Raw genomic sequence first — 27,569 nt, 5'->3', positions numbered from 1 at the left:
CACGATTTTACGTCATCGCTGACTTCACGCTCTTCGTCCTTCATAGCACCAGTCGCGCTTCAAAGACTATTTTTTCCCCTTGAAATGTTCCCGGTGCAGGTCTCTAGCTCCGAGCCCATATCTAGCGCCTTAGTAAGCCTGTCTCCCTGACAGACTGAGTAGCCTTCTTTTAGCTTCTCTGACCCCCATCTATCTGATTCATCGTGTGCAGCCTGCAGCCCAGTCTTCCCTGAGCAATACTGGCATCACATGACTCCTCCACATCAAATGCTCCAAATTTAAAAGTAGGACAACCACAATAAGTTCAGAATAACCATGGCTGTCACTGGCACCTGTGCACCTTCCCAGCAGTGTTTCCTGACTGAGAGCCAGCTTCTGCAGATGACCACAACCAGGGTGGTTAAGAAGGACACAAAAGTTGGAGTTTAGACATCTAATTGCATGTTCACTGAGCTAAGGCCAAAGTGTTGTCAGGAATGGTTTCTTTTGGAAACTCTGAGGAGGCAATCTGTTTCCTTATCGCTATCACTGTCCAATGGCTGTCAAATTCTTTAACATCTTTCCACTCCTTCTACTTTCAAAGCATACAGGTGTCTCCTCTGCCTTGTTGCCTTTTCCCCTGTGTGGTTCCCTGGCTCTCACCAAAACCAAGATCCTTAATCCCTTCTGCAGGGTTTCTGTTTTCTTATACAGCTACACACACAGGAGCAGGGGAAGGTAATGTAAGCGGTCAGGGATGTCAATCACACAGCCTACCGTAGCAAACACCAGGTCAAAAACTACAGTCATGCTAATTTTCCCAAATTATAGGGCAGTGCTGCCATTTGTAGGAAGATGAAGTACGCATACTTTCCCCTGTTCTCACTGAATATTTTTTTAAATCTCATATATGAAACAAACAAATGAAGAATCAAAAAAAAAAAAAGATGAAGATAAGCTAGTTAGGAACTATGAGCTTCAAGAAAGAACATAGCAATGAGGTCTCTGGGGTTTGTTTTTGCCACATAAATCCCATATTTGTTTCTAAAGAAGCAAGTGACCCACAAATCATGATGCAATAAGGTCTGCCCCACCTGGGGATCCATCCCATTAGTACACATCAAACTCAGACACTATTGCTGATGCCAAGAAGTGCCTGCTGACAGGAACCTGATATAGCTGTCTCCTGAGAGGCTCTGCTAGAGCCTGACCAATACAAATGTGGATGCTTGCAGCCAACCATTGGACTGAGAATTGGGACCCCAATGGAGGAGTTAGAGAAAAGACTATAGGAGATGAAGGGAATTGCAACCCCACAGGAAGAACAATATCAACCAACCAGACCCACCCCCACCAAAACTCACAGGGACTAAACCACCAACCAAAGAGTACACATGAAGAGACCCATGGCTCCAGCTGCATATGTAGCAAAGGATGGCCTTATCTGACATCAGTGGGAGATGAGTCTCTTGGTCCTGTGAAGGCTCCATGCCCCAGTATAGAGGAATGCTAGGACAGTGAGGCAGGAGTGGGTAGGTGGGTAGATGGGTGGGGGAGCACCCTCATAGAAGCAGGGGAAATGGGGAAAGGATAGGGGGTTTGCAGAGGGGAAACCGAGAAGGGGGTAACATTTGAAATGTTAATAAATAAAATAACCAATAAAAATAACAATAAATTGTTTAACTCCTGAAAAATCAAAGATAATTTTTAAGCACATCTTAAAAGCAGCAAGAAAGATGACACCATCAGTGGTGGAAAACCTCTGAAAGCGGCAACAGCAGGACTTACAGTGGAGGACAGAGGGAAGCTACAAATGCCTGTAGGTGAAGCTATGGCCTTTCATGAATAAAGACGAAATCAAGACATTCTCAGATGCAGGAAAATGAAAAGAACTGAGAGCTAGCAAATCTACTCTAAAAGAATCTCTAGGGCTAGAGAGATGGCCCAGGGAGAAAAGCACTTGCCATGCAAGTGTGAGGCTGTCAGTTCCGATCTCCAGAACCAGACACCATAGTGAACACATGTGATCTCAGCTCTCTGTGGAAGCCAGACACAGGAGGATTCTTGAAAGCTCAGGGACCAGACAGCCTGACGTACACAGCAGCAAACACAAGAAACCCTGTCTCAAACGAGGTGGAAGGCAACGAATAACACCTGAGGTTGACCTTTGAACTTCCCATTTGTGCCATCACACACACACACACACACACACACACACACAGCACACTACCCAAGATACAAGAATCACTCTAAGACATTTCCTAAATTGAAAGGAAAAGATAGAAGAATACGGGAGAACAAAGTGGGCCTTTCCTTCTTCATTTTGGATTTTAATAATAATGAGGGGAGCAAGGCTGTTGCCTCTCTCCACTGTGGTTCTAAACGTTCACTAGTAAAATAGTTCAAATAATTATAAATGGTGATAGTAGATAGCAGGAAATAAGCGAACATTTCTATAGACAGCACTCAGATTGTAAGATTTTGGATTGTGATTAGATTGCAGATAGAGGATGGTAACAGTAAACAGTAGGATAGATGGATGGATGGATGGATGGATGGATGAGTGGGTGGATGAATGGGTGGATGGATGGATGGATGGATGAGTGGGTGGATGAGTGGGTGGATGAGTGGGTGGATGGAGGGATGTGTGGGTGAGTGGGTAGGTGGGTAGATGGATGGATAGATGGATGGACACACAAATATGATTGAGGTAATCAAAATTTGTAGGGTAAATCATGGGCTGACACCTTGAAGGCCATGAGTTAAAATGAGCCTTTCCTCTTGGGAAGCTAATTCTTGGCAGGTCTCCGTTACAACAGAGAGTTGAGGCAGAAGATAACCACTTCAAAGTTGCCTCTCTAAGAACTTCAGGGTGCATGTTGAAAAGAAGGTATGAAACAAACTCTCTTCTCAGCTGTTTACAGAGAAAGCCTTTGTCATATTTCAATGGGTACATGGGAAGAGCAAAAGAAAAATCGCTATTAGTAAAAAACAACCTTGTAGAAGGTTCAATGCTATGCTTAAAGTGGCAAGGGGAAGGCATTTGAAATCAAGTTTCTAAGTCTAATACCGGAAGTATCAGGGGAAGGGGAAGGAAACCTGTGTCTCCTGTGCAGCCCTCCAGACTCCTATGCTACTGTAGTTCCCAAAATGCCAAATTGCCTCTCATTCTGCCCCTACTCCACACAAGCCCTGCACTAGTACAGACTCATGTTCATTCCCTCAGCTCCAAGATCTTGAGAAACTGCTGGCTACCACTCCTAAGGCCCAATGCACGCATGCCGGATTGCCCTATCACAGGTATCCAGCCAACAGATCATACAAGCAAAAGATGCAAGTTAGCCAACACTGGGAACAACCTAAATGTTCATCAGGAGGACAAGAAAACAAATCACATATTCAAACATTCCGAGGCTAAAAGCAATAGAAGGGAAGAGGAAATTTAAAAAGCTAGACACACATACTGCTTGGTTCTGCTCAGACAAGACTCAAAAGCCTGCATAGCTCATTGATGGTGTGACGAGACAGAACCATAGCCTTGTTGAACTGGGTGTTAAATGGTTCAGATGCCATTGTTTTCTACTTCTTGGTCTTGGGAAGGTTACGTGGGACAAATGCTTTGCTAACTCACTGGCCTAACCTCTCAGCCAGTCACATCTAGCTTATTATATTCCATGGATACCAACTTTTACTCTGACTTTTTTTTTTTTAAATTTCACTTTGTTTTCTGAGATAGCATCTTTCTGTATTTCTGAGGCTAGCCTGTAACACTTTGTAGCCCAGCAAGCCTTGAACTTGTCTCTTCCTGCCTCTGAGTTCTGGGGTTATTGTGCACTACCAAACCTTATTCATTTAGTCTTCATCCCAGCCTGCAACAGTGGGTGTGTTTCGGCCTCAGGACCTTCATATGCTCCCTGCATAAAACCTGGGACTTGCTCCTTCTTGCCCTTCAGTGTTCAGCTCTCCTTGATCTCCCATGCAGAGAGAGTTCCTCACCCCTCCCTATCACCCTCTCCCCTTTTCTATTGCATCTTCATAGCACCTACCATCAAAAGCTCTCCCATATACAAATCACATATCTGCCTATGGCATACCTCTCCAGTTGAAAGGCAAGAACTGTAAGAACCTTAGCTGAGACATTTAGTGCTACACCCTGGAAGCAAGAACAGTTCGTGATATAAGCCTGCAGACGGTACATAGCAGCTGGATGAGTGTGTGTCCCAGGTACTCTAAATGACCTCTCCCAAGGGCCACACCAATCGAGGGTTAGGAGAAGACAAGACTGAGAGGAGGGGCCAGAGAGCAGAGAGTAAGAGACTAAACTGTTAAGTTTGCTAACTTGGCAGAATAGACCTAGACCACAACACTGGAAAAGACTATCTAAGGAAGCCTGGGAGAAGCCATGAGGAACATGGGCGTTATTCTACACAAGTTCAAAACCCCTCACAAAGCAGAAAAGGTATAAAAGAGATCTACCTTCTGGAAGGTTCTGATCCAAGCATAACACTACTGAGCCTAGGAAGTAGGTCACTCCTGCACTTCAGTTTGCACAGGCAAAAGCTTGGAAAACTGTGCTATGACTCACATGGAAAGGTGTCACCAAAGTCTTACAGCATATGCATTTACAGATAAACGGCATTGCTTCAAGCCGAGTGCAGATGACCCCGGACCCTAATTTCTTCTGATATCATTACAAGTGAAGGCTGAGAAATATGGAGTGGTGAAAGCATTGGGGACGTGAGCAGAAAGGGGGACAACGGTGGATCCTGACACCCTGCACAGGAAAAAAAAAAAAGACCTGAACCAATAGAGTCCTGGGTCCTTCGGCTGTGCCTAGCAGGAGCCTGGAGCCAGTGAGGCTTCAATGTGCCTTTTAAAGGGACAGTCTTCCAACCAATCACCTTAAGACTGAGAAAATGAGCTAGAGAAAGTACCTAAGGAGCTAAAGGGATCTGCAACCCTATTGTTGGAACAACATGATGTACTAACCAGAACCCTGGAGCTCTTGTCTCTAGCTGCATATGTATCGAAAGATGGCCTAGTCGGCCATCAATGGAAAGAGAGGCCCATTGGACTTGCAAACTTTATATGCCCCAATATAGGGGAATGCCAGGGCCAAAAGAATGGGAATGGGTGGGTAGGGAAGTGGGGGGCGCTATGGGGGACTTTTGGGATAGTATTGGAAATGTAATTGAGGAAAATATGTAATAAAAATATAAAAAAAAAAAAAAAAAAAAAAAGACTGAGAAAATGGCCTAAGGAACTAGGTTTTAGGAACATTTGGAATTCAAGTTTCGAACCTTGAGGCCACTTATTCAACATTATCAAGCAGTTAGTATCATAAGCGCATGGCATATACCCCATGCTATAGATGCATAAAATGCACAACAACAAAAACTAGATAGAGGAGGGGCTGGAGAGATGGCTTGGTGGTTAAGAGCACTGACTGTTCTTCCAGAGGACCTGAGTTCAATTCCCAGCAACCACATGGCAGCTCCTAACCATCTGTAACGGGATCTGGTGTGTCTGAAGACAGCTACAGTGTACTCATATACATGAGGAGAAACCTGGACACCTCCGTCTCTTTAATGGCCCGATTTACGCATAACTTTTCTTTAGGACTCATCACTCTCCTGTCTCTGGCTCTCTGAGCTGAGTTCTTCCTGTTTGTTTCCTGGTGCTCGTTTTTTCTTAGCGGTTATTCCCCGTGGGTTTAGTAAACTAGTGCTCCCTTGGGCTCAAGGATTTGTTCATCATTTCAGATGTGAAAAGCTCACTTGGAACGTCTTTCTTACTTAAGACACCTCATCCAAACTAAACTGGTTTAAGTCAGATGGGATCACTCCAACTTGGGGGGGGGGGCACGGAAGCAAAGCATCCGCATAGGGTATCAGAAACAGAGCGTATGTTAGAACTGCACTGAAGACTACGGCTAGTACCACTTCATCTCATCCTAGGAGGCCGGAGGCGTGGCTTGCTGGTTAGTGCCCTTGCCTCGCATTCACAAACATCTGGGTTCGATCAACCTTGTCACCTGAGCGCTCAGAAGGTGGAAGCTGAGGCATCTGAGTCACCCTCAGCCTCGTATCGAGGTCAAGGCCAACCAGAGCTATGATCTCAAGACAAATGAAAAGTTTCCTCCTCCTCCTCCTACCTGTGCTTAATATTCAGTGCTTAATATTTCAAGGGGAGACAGGCTGCTTCGCAAAGGGCATTCTTACAAATTGCATCTTTCTGCACAGCGGCCTGGGGTTGGATGGAGAGGCCTAAGTGTAAGGGAGTTAATAAGGGACGGGGCTTCCGAATGATGAGCACGAAGCTGGCAGCAACCTAGTCAGAATGGAAACTTAATGAACCTTATCTTCTCATCCCTCCATTCCCTCTCACGTGAATCCGAAAACTGAGGCTTCTTTAGCAGCTTGGTTGTCTCACTAAACCCAGTGACTGTCCCCAGTGACTGTCCCCAGGGACTGACCCAGTGACTGTCCCCAGTGACTGTCCCCAGGGACTGACCCAGTGACTGGCTCAGTGGCTGACCCCAGGGACTGACCCCTGGGAATTGGAGATGAAAAAGGCTCAGGGCAAAAAGGCAACACAGTCATCGGAAAGGGACACTTACTCTTCCAGGAAGTGCTGCTGGGGTCCGATGATGGAGCCTGGTCGGCAAATTCTGATCCAAGCAATGATTTCAGCATGTGTAAACCTGTAGTGCTTCATGACATAACAGGCTATCAATGTCCCGGTTCTTCCCAGACCAGCTGGAAAAGAGAGAAACGAGAAATGCAAAGTGTAGCAAATGCATCTGCCCATGAACACTACCCTGTACACAGACTGCACTGGATTCGAGGGCTAAGACGGCATCAATGGCTGGCGTTCACGCAGTGTCTCTCATGTAAAAACATATATTTACTCAGGCTGGAGATGTCGTTTATTGGCAAAGCTCCTGCCAAGCATGTGCAACGCCCCTAGTACAATTCCCAATACCAAAGAAAGAGGGAAAAAAAACCATCAAACATGAAACAGAACCACCCACACTTTTGTTTAACCAATGGAAAGGACAAAAGGTACCGCCCTACATTATAGGATAAGAAAGTGACGTAAATTCAAGAAATGGATCTGGAAGAAGAAAACTGCTGGCTGGGGTGGGGGGATAGGTGGGCAGAGGCAGGGGTGCAAAGATGGCCCAAGGGGGGGGGGGTCTGGGAGGCAGAGATAAGGAGCAAGAGATGAATTAGAAAGACATTTTGATTGGGTCACAGTGGAATTTAAAATGCCTGAAATCTCTGACCTTGGAATTCATCCATGAAAAGGTCTCATTAGAAAAGGGAAGAGGAAAATCAGATGTGGTGACACATAGTCTAGTCCTGGAACTGAGGAGGCAGAGGCAGGAGAATCCTGAGGTTCAAGTCCAGCCAGGGCAAAATGTGTGAGACTCTGTCAGAAAGAAGAGGCAGAAAGAAAGGGAGAGGGGGGAGGGGATGGGGGAGAGAGGGGAGTGGGGGGAGGGGGGAGGGGAGGGGGAGAGAGAGATGAAATCTAGTCAATAGCTTTGTTTATGAATAGTCTAGGACTAGGCTAGTAACTTTAGTGGTAGAGAGTTTGTTTTTCATGCATAAGGCTTTAGGTTCAATCCCCAATGCTACAATAAATGAATAAAACCATGGACTTGAATTATTGCATCCTCCCTGGTCAAATAATGAAGATAATCTACTCTCCCAGTATTAGGAAATGCACGGTATTTGCTCAGAGCTGAGAAACAGTCATAATGTCTAATGGTGAAATACACATCCTTGCTCATCAATTTTTTAAACCCAATCTAATTTAAGAAGTATTAAAAATATAGAAAATGAATGTCTTTACGTCAGGTTTTTTTTTTCCACAGTTACTTTAATTAAATTACATTGGCTTATCTGGGATGTACATGTGCACACAGAGGTCAGGCAGCGACCTTCACCGTGTGGATCCCAGCAATCAAACTCAGGTGGGGGCAGGCGTGGCAGCAAGCACCTTTACCTGCTGAGCCATCTGCCTGGCCGCCTTTTTGATATAACTGCCTCCCAGGGGCATCTCTGGACATTTTATTTTTAATTGCCTTTCATGAAACTGCGCTGCTACAGGAACCTATACATAGTGCGTAAATCTGTACTTTATGCAGGAAAAAAATAACAAGGGTTTTACTCAGCACAAACTGTGTGTCCACTTGATAGCAATACTGCTTAGAATGGACATCAAATGTGACATTGAAAGGGCAGATAGTCAGGTTCATGCCCACAGATGCCTGGGCTGGCCTTCCCATTCGCCTTTCTGTTTGCAAAGCATACATGCACTGTTACTAGACGAGGGGTGTGTGTGTGTGTGTGTGTGTGTGTGTGTGTGTGTGTGTGTGTATCTCGTATTTACCTCAAGCACCTTCTGACCCAGATCAAGCATCAACATAAATAAGAGGGTAAAGTTAACCAACGTGAAGAAACTGTTGCAGTTAACTCTCCTGACTCTCACTTCACTATGAACTGTTTCAGTCACTCTCCGGAGACTTGACAAGGCTTGCTTAACTTCAGGAGGAGCTGCCGCTGAGCATGCTGAGAACAGGCACCAGAACCAGTGGGACTCGGGGGTTTCCAGTTTGGGTCCCTGTCTGGGGAGCAGAGGGGGCTCCTTCCTAGAGACTCCCACAACGACTCCTCATGCAGGGAGCTGCCTGGTACCCCCGGTCAGGTTCCTAATCCTCCTGACAGCCAAGAGATGGTGCTGCAAATGTTCAAATTTCTCTGAAACTGAAGTTGCTTTCCCCCCCTTTTTAAAAGGAGTCTATAATTTTAGGTCTATAAAAAGAACCTACTTAGCACTCCATCGTTGGGAGCTCTTACCACAGGGAACAGAATAGGAGTACTTCACTAAGTTTCTATTAAAACTTTAACAAAAAAAAAAAATGTTAAAGCATCCGTAATTAAAGGGCTCCCTGGCACCGCATGACAAAGGTGCAGGGTGCTCTATTTATAACAAACGCTTTAGACTACCAGTCCTTCTTCTGGCTCCCAATAGGGCATCAGTATGCACATCACAGAGTAACAATGTTGCTGTATTTTAGATGAATGTTGGTGCTAGAAAATGCCCCCAATTTACAGCCGATCCTTTAATGTGGACTGCAGACAAGGCCTTGTGGTGGGTTTCATACCTTTGCCACAAATTAACTGTGTCTAATTTGCCCCCAAGTGCCACTGTATGTTGACACATGACATTTTCCTTCTCTCCCCGTTCCCCGGGGAGAGTTCATTTAACAAAGGATGGGAGGCTCACTTCCATCTCCTTTAGTTCAATTAAAACACTGAGTGCTTCTTGAATTTCCAGAAAATTAAGCTGACTTAATCAGGGCAGATGTCAAAGTAATTAGCAAGTCCAGGTAGCTAAGTACACCATTAAAAACAAAACAGCTGCAATTTAAACCAAAGGTGTGATGTGTATAAAAGAACCCCGAGTTCATTAACAGGAGGGGAAAGGAGAAAGCCATCTCACATGTAAGTGATGCCCGGTATCAATGTGACTCCTCTTTAAGAGCTCACTTCAACACTTTAAAAAAAAAAAAAAAGATAGTGGAAATATGGGAAGAAAAACATCTCTGCCTCTGCCATAGGGGAAAAAAAATTGTGTATACATTTCTTGTGTGTGTGTGTCTCTCTCTCTCTGTGTGTGTGTGTGTGTGTGTGTGTGTGTGTGTGTGCATTTCTTAAGAGGTAAGCACTCACAGGTAGGTGATATATAGAGAAAGCCTGTCTATCAACAAGAATATTTAGCCTCAGAGTTGTCCTTTCCCAATATTTCTTAGACGCCACATGCCATCGAGGGAGACACAACATTTAAACTTAAGCTTTGTCTGGGATACACTGTTCTCTTGGAATCATCTGCCACCTCTGGCTTTTACAATCTTTCCACCTCCACTTGCCCTTAGATCCCTGGGCCTTGGTGGGGGCTGGGGGACGGTAAGAAGGCATCCCACTTAGGCCTGAGTGCTCCCAAGTCGCTCACTCTCTGCTCATTGACCACAGTGGATCGCTGCTAGTTCCCATCTACTGCAAGAGCAAGTGATGCCCACTCGAGCTCACAGAAGGCTGTGTCAGCGCTCACCAGAGCTGCACAGGTTCAAGCCTCACAGGGTCCCAGCACTGAGACAGGGAAGCAGACACAGGGTTCCAACCATAACCAAAAAGCCATTTCCTGACAATAGGAAACAGTTTTTCCCAAGGGAGTCTCCCTATTTGAATTAACCACATCCCAGGGCATGTCCCACTCCCAGAAGTTAGTTGACCAACACAAGATGAACCCCATGTCTTTGTGGGCTGGGGAGCTTTTGTTTCATTTTATTTTGTTTGAGCTTTTTTTTTTTCTTCATCTAATTGATCTTTTGTTTATTTTGATTTTTGTCTTTTGTTTTCTTATTTTGAGAGAGACAGAGAACATGTCTCTGGGTGAGTAGGTAGGTAAAGAAGATAGGAAAGGAATTGGGGGGAGGGGAAACATGATAAAAAATACTGTATTAAAAAAGTATGTAAAAAATGAAAGCTATGCCCCGCCCCCCCCCCCCGCCCCCGGATTCTAACATGTGGTATATGGGAATGGTGGGCCTTGTCCTGCATGTGAGCAAACTCTAACAGCATGGGACCACCACCAGGTTATCAGAGTTAGGTCAGAGGCTAGGTCCCAACTGCCCTTCCCCTCATCCCACCTCGAGACACACACATACATATACACAGAGAGAGAGAGAGAGAGAGAGAGAGAGAGAGAGAGAGAGAGAGAGAGAGAGAGAGCCAAGTACCTATCCGCAGTGGTCTAATTAAAGATATATGTGAGAGTAGAAAACAGAAAAGGGGATTCACTCAAGGTATTGTAGTGAAGAGTGTGACCCCTTAAGACTTGCAAAGTGACCCGACAAGTTGTCAGTAATATGAGAGAGAGAGAGAGAGAGAGAGAGAGAGAGAGATGAGAGATCTCCCTCTAGCTGGCTTTTCCCAGCAGGAAAATGCTGAGGAAAATCCATTTTCGTGAGGTTCATAATCTCAACAGCCTGATAGTCAAACGCGGCTGGCACAAGACACTATTTAGAGTCCTTTCGTTCCCGCCGGGAGGGTTACAATAAAACAAACTTAGAGTGCCAAAGAAACGTTCAGAACAAGCCAGCTCTCTGCCCCGGAGAGATCAGAAGCAAAGAAGAGAGCAAAGGAACGCCTTAGTCTAACAACCCAGAGAGAGGACTGTCCTGCAAGCCAGGGTCTTCCCCGCACAAAGAAGGGCGAGAGAAGAGCTGCGCCAAAGGTGGATGCAGCCTGGCTTCGGGAGCCATCCCTAAATCGGGGGCCATGTGCCGGTCGCTTCCCTGTCTTCCCAGGCTGCTGGGAGAACGAACGCAGCCTGGCATCGCTGCTCAGAGCTCACATGTTCAGCAAAGTTCCTCCACCTACTCAGATCTTAAACATAGAAACAAGGGCCTACAAAATGGTATTTTAATTTCTGTCAGAACCAAAGCCACACTGTCTGAATAAGGCAGTTACAGCAGCGCTCCGCACATGAAAAGAACAGTACCATCCCCAACACCTACTGGCCGATTTGCATAACGTGCAACAAAAAACGCCTTTGTGGACGCAAAGCCAATGTGAGCAGCGCCACCTCGCGGCACCGTGAAGAGCTGCGAGTGGCACGCTAGAGGCTTCATTCCCAGGAGTGATGGAGTGATTTGTCTCCGTGGGAATGAAGATCGCCAAACTAGAAAACCCACAGTGGAATCTGAGCTCCTTCCGACTTTAACGTAACGCTCAATTTTAACTGGAAATCTTGCGTTTTGATTTGTTAAAACCTGGGACCTACACTTGCTCTACCTGACCAGTCTCTGAGTCAAAGTGCCCACTCCAGAAGCCAGGTATTCACTTGCACAGCAAAGTCTTCCAGTTAATTCTGAGACAACCCACATCGAGTAATGGGTGGGAAGACCCTCTATTCTATGAGGCATAAGACTTAGGGGAGGGGCGGCGCGAGGGTGGAAGAGTAGAGAGACCCGAAAGCCATCGAGAGGAGCTAGGAGGAGAGTCAGTAAGCCTGCCAAGCAAGAATGGGGGCCCTGCAGTTAGAGCCAGACACTGTCATGACCCAGATATAATGCAGGTGTTCGTGAATGGGGAGCGTAGAGAGAAGAGAGCCCCTGGGACTCACGGGCCAGTCAGTGTAACCAAAAAGGCAAGCTCCTACTTCAATGAGAGACCCTGTCTCAAAACTACAAAATTGGAAGACTTGAGTTGTCAAACTCTGGCATACACACGCGTGAACACACAGCCACACGCACGCTCATATAGAAACACTAAATATCAGATGATGGAAGAGTACGAAGAAAAGATGATCAATTCTGAAGGAAGTGTTGCTTCCTGCTAGTGGGGTTCTGAGTCAATGCGCCTGGGCTTAGAAGAGTCACAAGTTCATGCCATGGCTTGTCCAGAAAGCTGGGCCCCACCACCAAGGCGATTAATCCTTTCTTTAGGGAAGGGATTATTAAAATGGGCTCACGTTCCAACTATCTAACAAAAGAAAAACATCCCACTGAATCCTATCACCCGCAGGTCTGGCTCATTATTAGGTGGGTCTGGGCCCGCCCTTTCCCAGCACAGCGGCCGCTGAGAGCTCACACACACCTTTGCAGTGGACCGCGATGGCCCCCTCGGTGTTCTCACAGATGTTCAGGAATCTCCGCACGATATTGTCGCTGGGGGTGCTGCCGTCTATGAAGAACAGGTCATAGTGCTCGAAGCCAGCGTCTGTGAAGCGCTTCGCCTCGTAGATCTTTTTGTTCAATCTCACGATCGTGGTCACGTTGTTCTTCTTGAAATATGGAAAGTAGGCTTCAGGAGCGTGGAGAGGGTAACCTACAGGCAAACAAGGGACAGTCAGCAGAAAACCACAAGGAGCCATCAAAGTAGGGGCTGACCTAATTGAACACCAGAGGCGACTACAACCTAAAAAAAAACTCTGTGTTTTCGAAAGAGTTCACAAAAAAATGGCAACCTCTGGATGACTGGCCAAGAATCTGGAATCCAAGAAGCATAATCTTGGAGACCCCAAACAAAGGCAGTTCCGAAGTACTCAAATGTACAGAGCAGTGCTGGGGTGATTTGGGGTGACATTCTTTCTTGAACATTATTCTTTACTTAAATAGATTCGTTTCAGCTACAGCGAAGGCTTTTTGGAAGCTAGAGGTAGCGTTTCCATCTATAGCACCACTCCCCGTGAAACAGGGTGGTGATTAATTATCATATGCAATGTCCGAGTCACAGCTTGTAAGCTTTCTCAAAACCATCTCCTTAAAATAACAGCTGGGAACTGTGGGATGGAGGTCCACTGGACAAGAGAAATATAATCAAGGGCCCTCCCTAGTGCATAGCATGTTGCCTATAGTTAAAAACAGCGTGCGGGACTGGATCCATGTGTTAAATTTGACTGTCGCTCCATAGTATATACATAATTTTAATCAGTCATATGTGTAGCATAAACATATACATGTCCAATGAAAATATTAGTATTTCAAAGGAAAGTTAAAAGAGTAACTTTTGGTAGACTCTTTCTTGACGGTGGGGGAGACAATCTCCATGCGTCCTGGCATGTCCCCCAGCAAGCAAGCATTCTTGCTACTGATCTACTCTTGGCCAATCATCCAAAGTGACCACGGGAATTTGGGTCACTGAAAACCTTGCCTTGCAGCCCCAGGGGCTGAGGACTAGTTTCCTAACACAGCAGTTACCACCAATCACTCATTCAGGATTCACCCATTCAGGTTTGCCAGTTGCTGGCAGATTCCTGGCAGCCCAGGCAAGTGAAGTGACCTCATTAGGTGCTCACAGGGTCACGTGCTCTGGAGTACAACCCCGAGGGAATCACATGCTCTGGAGAAAGAATGACCCCAGGGGATCATGTGCTCTGGAGAATGACACCCCCCCCCCCCAGGGAATCATGTGCTTTGGAGAAAGAATGACCCCCCAAGAGATCACGTGCTCCGGAGTGAACCAGAGGGTCTCCATACTGTGCTCTTGGCTGCACCTCTGCTCACCCTGTCATTTTTAAAAATTTTCTCTCAGCTCCAAGCCTGGCCTCCAACTCTTTGTAATTCTGGGTCCACCTACTACTCCATGCACACTACCTTTCGAGCATCCTTCCCGTTTGCTCTCAAAATAGGAGAGATGGCAAGACAACCAAAGGAAGCCTTTCTTCCCGTCTGTCAGCACTTCAGCCAGAACTCCCATCTCGGCTTGGCATGCCTTGAACCGGCCAGATGTCTTCTCTGACAGCAGAGCCTCTGGGTCTCTACTCCTCAAGCCCCAAATCCACACAGCAGTTGGCATTCCCTTCAGAGCCATGAGGACCAGCAGAGGCTCTTCCTCCATGGGCCTCCGTTCTCCCAACTCCCCTTTGTTTCTTTCATCCCTCAGCCTCAAAGGAACCCACTACGTTCTCCATCACCCTCTGCATCCTTCGTTGCTGTCTTTCTTCTTAGTCTCACGGTAACAAACTCCCTGTACTAAATTTCCTCTGAATGCCTAACATCAAGAACTCTGATGACAGATGCTGTTGGAGATGTGTGGAATGTGGAACCCTTATTCAATGTAGGTGAGGTGCAAGCTAGTACAGCCATTGTAGAAATCCGCATGAAGATTACTCAAAACATTAAAAACAAATGGACCGTATGACCTAGCGTACCACTCACTATATCCAAAGGACTCCTATCACAAAGATACCTACACATCCATATTTATTGCTGCCCTATTTACAATAGAAAGGATTTAGAGCCACCCTAGATGTCCATGAACAGAGTGGATAATGAAAATGTGGAACCAATTCACAATGGGATGTTACTCAGCTGTAAAGAAAATGGAATTTCCGGGGGGGGGGGAATGGATGAATCTGGGATGTATAATATTAAGTGAGGTGTCCCAATCTCAGAAAGACAAAATCCATATGTTCTCTTTCATCTGTGGATCCTGGCTTGTAATATATACATGTATGTATGGAAATGGATGTAGTTACAAATAAAGCCTAGAAAACTAGGAGAGCAAGAGAGAGTGAAAGGTGCTGGTGATAAGGAAGCAGAGCAAGGAGGGGCTGACATGAAAGTCAGAATCACCAGGGGAGGTAACAAGAGAGGGCTGGGGCTGGGCCGTGGGAGGGATGATGGAGGGCTGGGGTATCAGCAGTGGGAAGGATGATGGAGGGCTGGGGTATCAGCAGTGGGAGGGATGATGGAGGGCTGGGGTATCAGCAGTGGGTGGGATGATGGAGGACTGGGGTATCAGCAATGGGAGGGATGATGGAGGGCTGGGGTATCAGCAATGGGAGGGATGATTGAGGGCTGGGGTATCAGCAGTGGGAGGGATGATGGAGGGCTGGGGTATCAGCAGTGGGTGGAATGATGGAGGGCTGGGGTATCAGCAGTGGGAGGGTTGATGGGGAGGAGACTCTACTTAAGCACACTTCTTTCAAAAATAACACAATGATATCTAAGACTGTATGTGCTCATTTAAAAAGATTGAATAAATAAAATTTTTAAATGAGTAAATAAAAATTCCTTGTGGCTGGAATCCCTGGCCATGGTCCTGCTCTCCTATGTGGACCCTGCAGATACACTGTTTCTTCACCATTTCTAGTTCTCCAGCCTTCTCTTGCCATTAGTGAGCTACCCCACACAGTCAATAGATGCCGTTCACTTAGCATGGTATCAGGACATTGAGATAATGATGATGACAGTAATAATACCTAATTTTATTGATCACTTGCTATGTCCCCAGGCGCCAAAGTACTCTAGCTGGATTATCTCACTAAACCACACAGTTACAGAATAACTAATACCTGGATAGCTTACCATGCACACATAGCCAGCAGCGTTTACACCCTGTAAGTCAGGCTCTAGCACCTGTGTGGGTGATTGTTTCAGGTAAGGCTCAATCAACGACACTCCATTTATCAGGGCACCAAGTAAGAGAACAGGACAAGCTTTTTTATTAGAGAGAGAGAGAGAGAGAGAGAGAGAGAGAGAGAGAGAGAGAGAGAGAAGAAGAAGAAGAAGAAGAAGAAGAAGAAGAAGAAGAAGAAGAAGAAGAAGAAGAAGAAGAAGAAGAAGAAGAAGAAGAAGAAAAAGAAAGAAAGAAAGAAAGAAAGAAAGAAAGAAAGAAAGAAAGAAAGAAAGAAAGGAAGGAAGGAAGGGGACTTTGAATTAATTAAAACCAAGAAAAATCACCCAAATACCCCATGACCTATCAGCAAATGTGTGGCAATGTCACTGTCATGTTGTGAGGGACTGGTTAGTCTTTTAATATCAATCCACCCAGGGTTGATTGGTCGCTCACCCAACCCAAACCGAATCTTGCCACTAGATGGAGACATGACATCAGTGAAGCACAGGACCCAGAGGCTCTAAAGAACAAGCTAACCAAACAATTTCAGAGCTAAGGGACTTCAATTCATCATTTCCCAGACTTCGTCTTAAAGTTGGGAAAGTGGGGGAAAGCTGAGGGAAGTGACTGTTCTAGGTATGACGATAAGGTAGCCAGAACATTGGGATAAAAAGATAATTGTGTAGCTGCTGAGGGACCTGCCATCTCTGAGGCCCTTCATCCATGTCTCTAATCCTATCCTCACTAGCTGCCCAAGATGTGAGTCTGTTCCCTCATTGGGCTATACAAGGGAACTAATGCTTACAGAAGGAAGGATGCTCACTGCAGGTTCCACAACCAGTATGGGTCAGGGAGCCAGGCCTCCACCTGCCTACAACGCTGTGCTCATTAAACAGACAAATGAACTCTTTGAATATCTGGGATTCTGTCTCAAGCTACCCTCCAACTCTCGAATGTGTGTGTGTGTGTGTGTGTGTGTGTGTGTGTGTAGGTGAGAGGGGAGGAGAGAGAGAGAGAGATTAGCATTGCCCGATAAAGGAATGGTTTTGAAATCTAAAATCCAAAAGACATGTTTCATTCTATAGTTATAATTTCTTAATCAATTCAAAAAAATTTTTTTTTAAAATAAAGTACTGCTCTTTCCCCTCTGCCAAAACTGCGTGAGTGAAGGAGATTCGGTGAGTGTCCTAGTTGACCTCTGCTCACACAAACACAACCTTAAGACTCACACAATGCCTTCTGCTGGGTCCCATGATCATAGTCCTTCCTTTGGCTTCCTCCTGTCGACAGCTATTTGATCATTATTTTTAAAATCTCAGCTTCTCCTTAACCATCCACCATAGGTACGTCATAAGACCCTATTGCTGACGATACAACACACTTTGGATGAAGGACACAGGAAAATCAAGCTGGAACTGGCCAGGAAAGTTCCCCCCGCCCCCGCTGGCTAGCTTTCATTGCATCAGAAGATGCAGGGTACTGAGGGAGAAACATTGTCAACACTCTTACCTAGATGAACAACAGTACCAACCTGTCCACTGTGTCCACTGTGTATGGCTGACTGTATGGGGTCAGCCAGTATCCTTCTGTTTGATTATGAGGTCTGCTCCACAAAAGAGAATCTACTCCTGGTACTGTAAATTGGGTCAAAAGCCTATGACTGGGGGAGGTCATGGGCCCTGGGAGATGGTGGGATCCATTTTACTAGGTGGACACTTTGTCAATCTGCCTTCTAAATATTTCCAAATATTTGTTCATGCCCATAATGAATGTTTCTCTCAGCCTTGGTCAGAGAAGCAGTGGCTGGAGAAGTGAACTGTGAAATGCTGTCTTCTAGACATGACGTGTTGCTGCGCTCATGAACTCAGGGTGGCTGTAGCTACCTGCTCAAGACTGCCGGGAGATCAAGCATTTCAGCATGGATGGGAGAGGAGCTCCTAGGGCCCCATCCTTCCCTGAGCAACTATTGCAAACCGATGGGTGCTAGTGGTGGGAGGAGTCATCTTCTTTGAAGTGTGGCTAACAGAACATTGTCCATGCTTGGTTGGATGGGCCCACTCCAGTGCAAATGAGCAAGACAAATTGGACTCAGTGAAGTTTTATTGGTTTGGGGTTTGGTTTTTTCCAAAAAAAAAAAAAACATATATATATATATATATATATATATATGAAGACAAGAAGGGAAGTATGGGGACGGTCTTAAGGGGAGCTGAGATGGGATTTAGAAATTAAATATGACCAAGATTTGTTGTGTATATACATGTGAAATTGTGAAATAAACATAAAAATATTTTTTTCAAAAAGAAGCCTCAGCTTTTCTACTAAGAAATCTCTCACACCTTCCTCAGAAGATGGGGTTTCTCAAAATAGAATATCCCAAGCTCTCATTATAACTAGATCAAAATTACTAATCCTGCTAGAAAATTATTGTACGCTCAAAAAAATATTTACAAAATTAAAATTCTCTACAGAAATGATGGAGCATCTGAAAGACGTCACCTCTTAAGATGGAGTCTCAGTGGCTCTCTCTCAGCCTGTTTAAGATGGAGTCTCAGTGGCTCTCTCTCAGCCTGTTTAAGATGGAGTCTCAGTGGCTCTCAGCCTGTTTAAGATGGAGTCTCAGTGGCTCTCGGCCTGTTTAAGATGGAGTCTCAGTGGCTCTCTCTCAGCCTGTTTAAGATGGAGTCTCAGTGGCTCTCTCTCGGTCTGTTTAAGATGGGAGTCTCAGTGGCTCTCGGCCTGTTTAAGATGGAGTCTCAGTGGCTCTCGGCCTATTTAAGATGGAGTCTCAGTGGCTCTCAGCCTGTGTGTGGGCTGTGACTCTTCAGGGTCAGACCCTCTCACAGGGTTGCATATCAGATATTTACATTACGGTTCATCACAGTAGCAAAATTACAGTTATGAAGTAGCAATAAAATAATTTTATGTTTCGGGGTCAGCATACCATGAGGAACTGTGTTCCAGGGTCGGAGCATTAGGAAGATTGAGAACCACTGCTCTTGTTAAACATCAAGATTTTAGCTATAACAGTCCAAAATAAAACTGCTCCAGGTTGTCTGCTTGCTAGAGTTTGGCTCTCCGCTCACTTGTTTGGCCAGTCTCTGTCTCTAATTCTTCTTAGTCTACTCACATAAGTGAGTGCTCTGTTTACAGCACAGCCTGAAAGCTTATGTCTGAAAACAGAGTCACAGGTACCTATGGGCTGATCTTGCAGCAGAGCGAAGTTGGGTTCCCAGCACCCATGTTAAACAGCTGACAACCATCTACAACTGCGGCTCCAGGGACTCTGATGGCCTCTTGTGACCTCTGTAGGCGATGTACTCTGTGTACACACCACCCATGACATACCTTCCCACACACACACATATACACATAATTAAAAATAAAATAAACCTGCTTTAAAAAAATATAATAGAAGTTTAGCATTTAACACAAATTAATACTGTTCAATTTTGAAAATTATGAACAAATATTCCTCAAAGGATATTAGCCAAGGAAGTGAATTATATATGGAAATACATTATGGAGAATGTAATGAAAATGAACTACAATAGATGTTTACGTGACACAGGAGAAAATGACCTACCATTCTCAATCTTGCTTTTAGGATGCGGTCCACTGAATGCTAAAAACTTTCCTGGAACGATCCAGTTGAAGTCTCCGTTTTCAACTCGCTGGCAGAATTTTGTGAAAAAAAGAAAAGAAAAGTAGTTTATAGTGTTTCTACAGTTTAAGAAGTCCTTACAAATAACGTGTCACACTGTTAGTACTAGATTAATGGGACTTACATAAGGGGAAACTAATATATAATAATATATATATAACACTATAGTATCACCTCATTTAAGAAAAGTTTCTACTCAGATGATAAAAAAAATACAGACTGTATGGAAGGTTGTTTGTCTTAAAGTAAACTTGTCAGTCTGCAATGAAATAAGATAAAATTTTATTCCAGAAAAAAAAAAAAAAAAAACACAAAAAACAAAAACAATAGATTGAGGTAAGGGAAAATATAAGTACTTTCATGAACATAGTAAGGAGGCTTTAAATAGTGAAAAAACTATAAATATCTGGGTCACCATAAACACAATCACTTTTCTTCTTCTTGTTGTCGTTGTTATTGTTGGGAGTAATTATGCCTACAATCAATGCTGGTTTAAAGACTGGCAAAGGGCAGGAAGGAGGGACGAGACACCATAAACCTCTCGGCCACAGTCGCCTGCAGAGGGCGCCAAGCCCAAACAAACGCAAAAAAAAAAAAAAAAAAAAAAAAAAAAGGCGCTTCTAGCCCTGGCTAACTGGTCACCCTGGGAAGCTGACTTAACTGGGCCTGACCTTCCAAATGGACTTTTCAATGAAATCTTTCTTTGAATGTTGACTATCTTTAAATAAGTTTTTAAACCCTATGAACCCAAATAAAATGTATCTGCTGGCTGACTGATGAATACGTGTCAACCTTTGGTCAGCAAACTCAATGTGCTCATCAGCAAAGGCCTACAGGCCAAGAAATGGCTCGCCTTCCCACACTCCAGCACCTCCTCCATCCTCAGTGACTTCCCTGTCCTTGGGCTACTAACCCATCCGGACTAGGACATGGATTGGGTGACACCCAAGACTTTGCCAGTGACCAGGGGACTCCTATGTAATAGGTTAGAAAATATTCACACCTCCACACCCAACTCCACCCCTGCCTGGCCCAAGTCTCCATCTACATCAGGAAAGCAAGAAGTTTCTGTGTAAAGAACACTTCCTCTGGCATGGCGGCCTCCACAGTAGGCATCTAAGCCAATTAGAGCTTGGACTCTTTGGCAAGTACAAAATAAATATGTATTAAATACGCTAGAACATCAAGGCAATCAGAGCCACAACCTCACTTATGTTATCCACTGTCACTTCCATGAAAACCAAAACCTGACTGGCCAATTTCTATTCCTAACACATAGATACATGTCTCCAATCATAAAAAAAGTATTTAAAAATTGCTCTATATGACATCTTGAAAGTGTATCCACTATAGTAACCCAAAGATAAAAAACAAAACCACTCTACAACACCCTCTAAATCTTGGAGATGCATAAGCAGATGTGTAGCTATCTCTTTATAACAATTGCTAAAGGATTAAACAATTTGTTTAAATAAAAGTCTAAATGAATGATCTACTTTAAAAAGTGAAGAATAAACATGAGCTTCAATTATTAAAAGACAAAAGCATGCCCTGATCAATAGAGGAAGACAGTGGCTTTCTGTTCCCACTATTTCTGTATCCTTGGCCACTAAGGAGGACAGATGAATATATTGAATGTTAGACTTGTTCATTTTGATTATAGATATCTGCTTGGTTAGATAGTAACCTTTTATAATTGATCATGTGAATAGAGACAGTGTGATAAATTCACTCACAGAATCAACAGAATTGTGTTGGTAAACCTTCCTACCTAAAATGGTAAACACTGGGGGACACCTGGCTCTATTTGGCAGCCTAGGAAACATAGCTAAAGTTAAACAATGAGATCTTAGATTTAAATTTGAAAGAAAGGTCACAGCTTTTAACTGACCTAATACTATAAAAGATTGCTCCGGTAATGTTCCAGAACAAGGATCTATCTGTATGTTGCAAGATATACGATCATGTTGTAAACCCCAAGACTGTGTTATTTACTGAAAAGATCTGTTTCTAGTTGTGGTGGGGCTCAGCCCTTAGCACACACCTTTAATACCAAACAATGATGGTAAAGTTAGTTTGTAATTAAGAAGTGCCCATGTTTGAAAGTGATATCTAATGGTGTGGCAGACAATAGAGAATCAGAGAGAGATTTGACAGAAGAGGATAAGCCCAACTATTGGGAAAAGAGAGAGGAAATGAAAGCTATGAAAGAACCAGTGCAGACAGAAGGAGGAGGCAGCTTTACTGGGACAGTTTTACAGAGATTGGTTAAAAAGAGAACAAGCTAGACACAGGTCAAAACAAAATGAGCCAGAGAATGAGAAGGAGCCAGAAGATTAAAACAGATTGCCCAAGTCATTTTGAGGCCAAGCAGAGCGATTCAGGAGAGGCAGAGAGAAGAGCAAAATCGAATCTGTCAACTTGGAGAGGCGTTTGAGCCAGAACCGCTGAGTTGAACCAGGTAGCCAGAATTCAGAAAGAACTAGGAAGGGGTGAGCTTATTCAACAGTAATTCTCAGAGGCTGAAAACATTCTAGATTAGACTATACAGAGGCTAGAAATTTCCAGGACTAGACCTAAGTTAGCAGACAGAGGTAGTAAACCTCAGAGATGACAATTACATCAGGCGACTAAATGTTACTTTATATCTGTGCCCCTTTCCCGGTGATTTCTACAATTCTAACATGTCAATGACAGAATATTTAAAATGACACAAATCTGTTGTCCTAATTAAACTTCAAAGAATCCAGATCAGGCAGGAACTTCAGGTACTTTCTAACCCTACCACATTTTGTAAAAAAACAAAAACAAAAACAAAAACAAAAAAAACAAAAACAAAAAAACAAAACATGTAAGCAGGCATGAGACATTGATTTAGCCCCAGCTGAGGTAAAGCTCCCTACCCATCAAATACCAGTTAGAAAGCCGCATGTGACCTACACTATAAGCTAAACGTCTCATTCCTACAATGGGTGTGTTTAGATACTGTAACTCACCACACTTTAAGATTCTCCAGCTCAGACTTCCCTTGAACAGCCAAGTTGCTGTTCCTAGAATGGAATTTGACTGGAAAGTATCAGTTTCTACTCTTGCAGAGAATATATTTATGTCTGTGATGTACTGATCACAGAAGCACAAACATTTGGACTTTTGCCGTTATCATAGGTCCACAGTGAACACAGAAAGCCCCTGGGGCTGATGGCAAGACTACCAATACAAGCTGTCTAGGCTGGCAATATGTGTTTTCCATCACTCTACCATGCATGGCTTCCCAGAAAACAAGTCAAGAACTATAACTTTAGGCTGGAGAGATGACTCAGCAGTTAAGAACACTGGCTGCTCTTCCAGAGGACCTGGGTTCAATTCCCAGCACCCACATGGCAGCTCACAACCCTCTGTAACTCCAGTTCCAGGGGATCCAATACCCTCACACAGACACACATGCAGGCCAAAGCATCAATGCACATAAAAAATTAAGTAAACCTTTAAAAAAAAAAAAAAAAAGACTGTGACTTGTTGCTATGCACAAAATAATAAAAGGGATTCTCAGTGCTTTTATTTGGGATTGACAAACATCAGTTATGATGAAGGCAAACACGAACTACCTCCCCACTCTGCAGTATGGTACCCTGTGTAGCTCATTTCATTCCCAAAGTAAGCCCAAGAGGAAAGAGCTGCGACCTTTTTCATTAAGGAAAAACTGCACCACATTTGCCGTAAACCTTCCAAGATACTCATCAGCCAGAAGGCCGGCAGAAAGAATGCTTTAAAAACTAAGACAAAAACTTCAATGTCTTTTCAAAAACTCATTTTAAAGATGTTTTGGCATTTTCCTTAACCTCTGAATCAATAAATTCACACTGACAGGACAGCTTTATTCCATAAATACAAATAATGCCATGAAGCTGGACCCTTTATGAGCTGAAAGCATAGTCAATATTTGAGCTGTTGGGTTAAAATTAAGTTTCCATGCTTTGGTGTCAGGTCACCATCAAGCTCCAGACTGTGGCTTTGGTTCTACTTTTGAATGAGAGTGTGGTGGAAGAAAGGGGTGCGCGATGTGGGATGACTGTGCCCCCTCGACTAGTAACAACTAGAAGTGAGAGGCACGTTGGTAGAAGACAGTATGGAAGACAGACCGTGGGCAAGGGAGAAAGATAAGGCGGGGTTATTTGAGAAATTGTCCCAACAGTCTAGGCCAGTGAGCACCTGCAGACTGTGGCTCTGCGTTTCCTCTCGATGCTGGGGTGTGGGAACTCCTATGAGCAGACGAAATGCAGGATGCTAACTAGGCTGCATTTTATCCTACACCACGAGCTTGCAGGAAGCACCGATGCACGCAACCTAAGATAGGGACCCCAGTCTGGGTGAGAAACAACACAGGCTGAGACCAAAGCTGGGGTTCCCTAACTCCCAGACATCCGGTCAGGAACAGAGGGGGCCCAAGTGCTGAGGATGACGAGCCCAGGCGGAGGAGAGCAGGACTCCAGTTTAGCTAAGCGGCAAGTGTCTGGGAGCACTGAGGGGCCTTCTGCAGGAGACTTAGGCAGAGGGTCTGGACAGCAAAGGTTTCCCCCTACAGAGGGACTTGATGGGAGAGACAGTCCCTGGTTCCAAACTGTTTATTGATTGTTTATCATGCAGAATAGGTGCATACCACTTCCTCGGGGTGGGCCAGAGATTAAATACCTTTCGCAGGAAGGAATGTCCTGGAAGGGATGCTTATTGGCTAAACCCTCAGGGCCCATCTAGATTCCTCGTTAGCGTGGAGAACTCTGTTCTGTGCTATGTGTCTCTTTCTTTATGGGGGGGCTGTGGTCATGTGTTCCAGGCCAGGAATCAGGTTGGGGGTAGGGGAAATGCCTCGCATCCTCATGTCTGAGGTGCCGCGGATTCTAAACCCACTCAACCGTACTGAGTTTCCTGGCATGGTCCACTATCTCACAGCCGACTTAACCCAGGATGTGAAAATCCAGTATGTTTTCGGATGTCATTTTAATGCTCAAGACATAAGGCCTGGGGACAGCAGTACACACGTTGTTATTGTCACTTAAAAGTCAGTGTACTTGAACCACAGAAAGCACATTCACAGAAATCATGAGGTCCTAGAACATCAGAGTTCCAGGGAGGACAAAGGGAAGAAAAAAGGCTTATGAGAAAGGTTGAGAAAGATGACCGGAGATCGCAAGAGCCATCACATTACATAATGAAGAAGGAAAATGACGGACTTCACAATCAGAGGCTGGCCACAGGACTGAACCCGGCCTGTTTGGTTTGGGACACTCCTATGTTGACAGGAACATCAAACTGTAATAGTTACAGAGACCACGCCTCAAATAGTTTGGAAGTTGAAGGAAAAGGAGGAGGGGCAACGGGGGAGGGAGGGAGGGAGGGAGGGAGGGAGGGAGGGAGGGAGGGAGGGAGGGAGGGAGGGAGGAGGAGGAAGAGGAGGAGGAGGAGGAGGAGAAGGAGGAGGAGGAGGAGGAGGAGAAGAAGAAGAAGAAGAAGAAGAAGAAGAAGAAGAAGAAGAAGAAGAAGAAGAAGAAGAAGATGATGATGATGATGATGATGATGATGTCTATAATCCCAGCACTTGGAAAGCTGAGGCAAGAGGTCTGCTATGAGTTCCAGGCCACTGGGACTACAGTGAGACCCAATATCAAGATAGCAAAAACCAAAACGCCCAAAGACACAGAGAAAGAAAGCAGGACAGGGAAAGAAATAAACCAAACAGAAATTAAAGAGGAAGGGGGAGAAAACATAATTGTTTGGGAGAGGAAAACCTTTCAAGTCTTACAGACTTAGTCGACGCCATCTGTATACAGCAATGATTTCTTAGCACATGAGGAAGTTCCGGGTCCCTCTCCAGTAGCAGCTGCAGTGGCCAGGAAGGAATTTGGCTACCTTAAATTTGCGGCCTTTCAGTGGTGAAATAAATACAAGATGACTCCAGAAGCATGCTTCAAACAGTTCCCATAGTCAGTCCCCGTGGGAGGCACACCTCTGTAATTGCTCCAGCTGGTTGAGGACTTGCCCACACATCTGCACTGAGGCCTCCTTGACCCTGGTGCTGGGGCGGGAGGACACGGTCCTGCCCACAGAGTATGCAACAAGAGAGGAACACAGGCTAAGCTGCATCCAGATTCCACTCCAGACTGCTCTACAGAGCCACTCCCAAGCACAGCCTTACCCTACCACACAGACTCCTGCTGCAGGCCAGAGATGGAGGACATAACAAAACGTCCTCACAGAACGTGCTAAACCTAAGAGTCAACATCCACTGGTTAGTAGGACAGTTTCCTGATATAATGAAGGACGCGGTCAAGCGAGACAGTCTCAAGTCACACCATAAACCAAGTTGGCATTACATACGAATCCTGATCTTAAACCCACCAACCAGTGATCTGTGTTGCACAAAAAAACTGATTTTTTTCCCCTAAGTTATAAATTCTTGTAGCAGGGATGAGCCGATGATGAAAGCATTCTCTAAAAAAATATTCTAAAAAAGTATTCTAACCCATCGTGGATATGTTCCCAGAGAGTTACTACAAAATCAGAACATGTTTTTAATTAAAAGTCTCAGTCTAGGGAGTTAGCTGTGAAATCAAGTCTCCTAACAATATCAGAAACTCCACCCAAAAGGTCTCACTAACGTGAGTGCCCGAGCATGAGCTGAACTGGACGGATTCACCAGGAGGCTTCAACTCTACACAGAGAACTATAGGCAACCGACAGAATCTTGGAATGGGAGAGGTGTTCTTCTCCAGGGGCGGTTCTTCTTCACACCAATGCAAAATGGTCAGTATGGGAAAATACGTACAGGTAGCATTATATGGACTGTGCAGACTATATTTAGAAATCTCTGTGTGTGTGTGTGTGTGTGTGTGTGTGTGTGTACACACATATACATATATATGCACAGATGCATCCAATAATGATCAATGACCAAAGAGACCATGAATTGGAAGGAGAATGAGGAGGGATATATAGAAGGGAGGGAAAGCAAAAGAGAAATGTTGTAATTAAATTATAATCTCAACATTTAAAAAAAAACAGTTTTGGTCAATTTCCACTGAAAATAGACCACTCAGCATTTGATGCTCATCTGCTCACCCGTGAGTTATTTCACATCTTACACACCGATTAACTCCTTGTGCTGAGTAGACTCTGCTAGTGGCTTATTTTATTCGTGCAAGGGCAGACAAGGCAGTTTCTGTGCACAAGCACAGAGAGGACACGGAAGACACAGATGTGTCTAACGCAACACAGCGTGAGCCACACGGGGCTGAGAATGACTCGGGGAACCACACAAACAGCCTAAGCCTCTATCCCAACCCTCTCCTCCACCTCCACAGCAAGTGCTAGGATTACAGACAGCTCGCCACCGTGACGGCTTTTTTTGCACAGGCTCAAGGAATCTACATTCTGGTCTTCATGCTTGCTTTGGCAAGCATTTTTCTGACTGAGCCATCTCCCTGGTCCCAGCGTTATTTTATTTTATTTTATTTTTTTAAAAAAAGCAAAGTTTCCCAGTCAGAGCGATCGGAATGGAGCTGCCTGGGCAGGAACTGAGGCGAGCAGAGGCCCCAGCTGCAGATGGATGGGTGTGAACTGTGTTTACTAGGTGTTGAGCAAATAAGATCCTGTTCTCTGAGTGCCGCGGTAGAAAAAACAAAAAATGAGAAGCCCTGTGCGGTGCCCCTGCACCTGCGATAGCAGCAGCTCCTCTTCTCTGACGTCAGGTAGATGTAGCTGGGTGTGGCTCTCACCTGCCAAGGTCAAAGATGTGTCCCAGATAGCCAGCATTTGAGAGAACAAAGTCAAGTCAACAATAGCTTGACAATCTGGAAAAAAATACCCTCCTGCTGACAGCGCTATTTCTCAGACAGCATTCGCTCAAAAGTGGTTAGACTTATTGGGGGAGGGAGGGGGGCGATGACAGACATCATGTAGCTAAAAGGAAGCCTTCTAAGTAGTTGCTACATTCTAAAGTTGATCTTTGAACTCTA

General features: G+C 44.8%; 1 protein-coding gene across 3 annotated transcripts in view; it reads right to left on the bottom strand.

The window, feature by feature from the left end:
* Nucleotides 1-27,569, bottom strand: part of Cdc14a (cell division cycle 14A) — a 159,908-nt gene that overhangs the window by 42,810 nt on the left and 89,529 nt on the right. For all 3 annotated transcript variants that reach the window (XM_085835565.1, XM_021158702.3, XM_085835564.1), the window contains exons 8-10: nucleotides 19,483-19,570; nucleotides 12,651-12,881; nucleotides 6,599-6,737 (exon numbers count right to left, since the gene is read on the bottom strand). In XM_085835565.1, coding sequence (XP_085691691.1) covers nucleotides 6,599-6,737; nucleotides 12,651-12,881; nucleotides 19,483-19,570 — 458 coding nt within the window. The remainder of the gene's footprint in view (nucleotides 1-6,598; nucleotides 6,738-12,650; nucleotides 12,882-19,482; nucleotides 19,571-27,569) is intronic.

The sequence above is a fragment of the Mus caroli genome, unplaced genomic scaffold (assembly GCF_978045245.1).
Source record: "Mus caroli unplaced genomic scaffold, Mus_caroli_1 scaffold_3, whole genome shotgun sequence".
NCBI lineage: Eukaryota > Metazoa > Chordata > Mammalia > Rodentia > Muridae > Mus > Mus caroli.
This window is presented reverse-complemented; position numbering and strand designations above follow the sequence as displayed.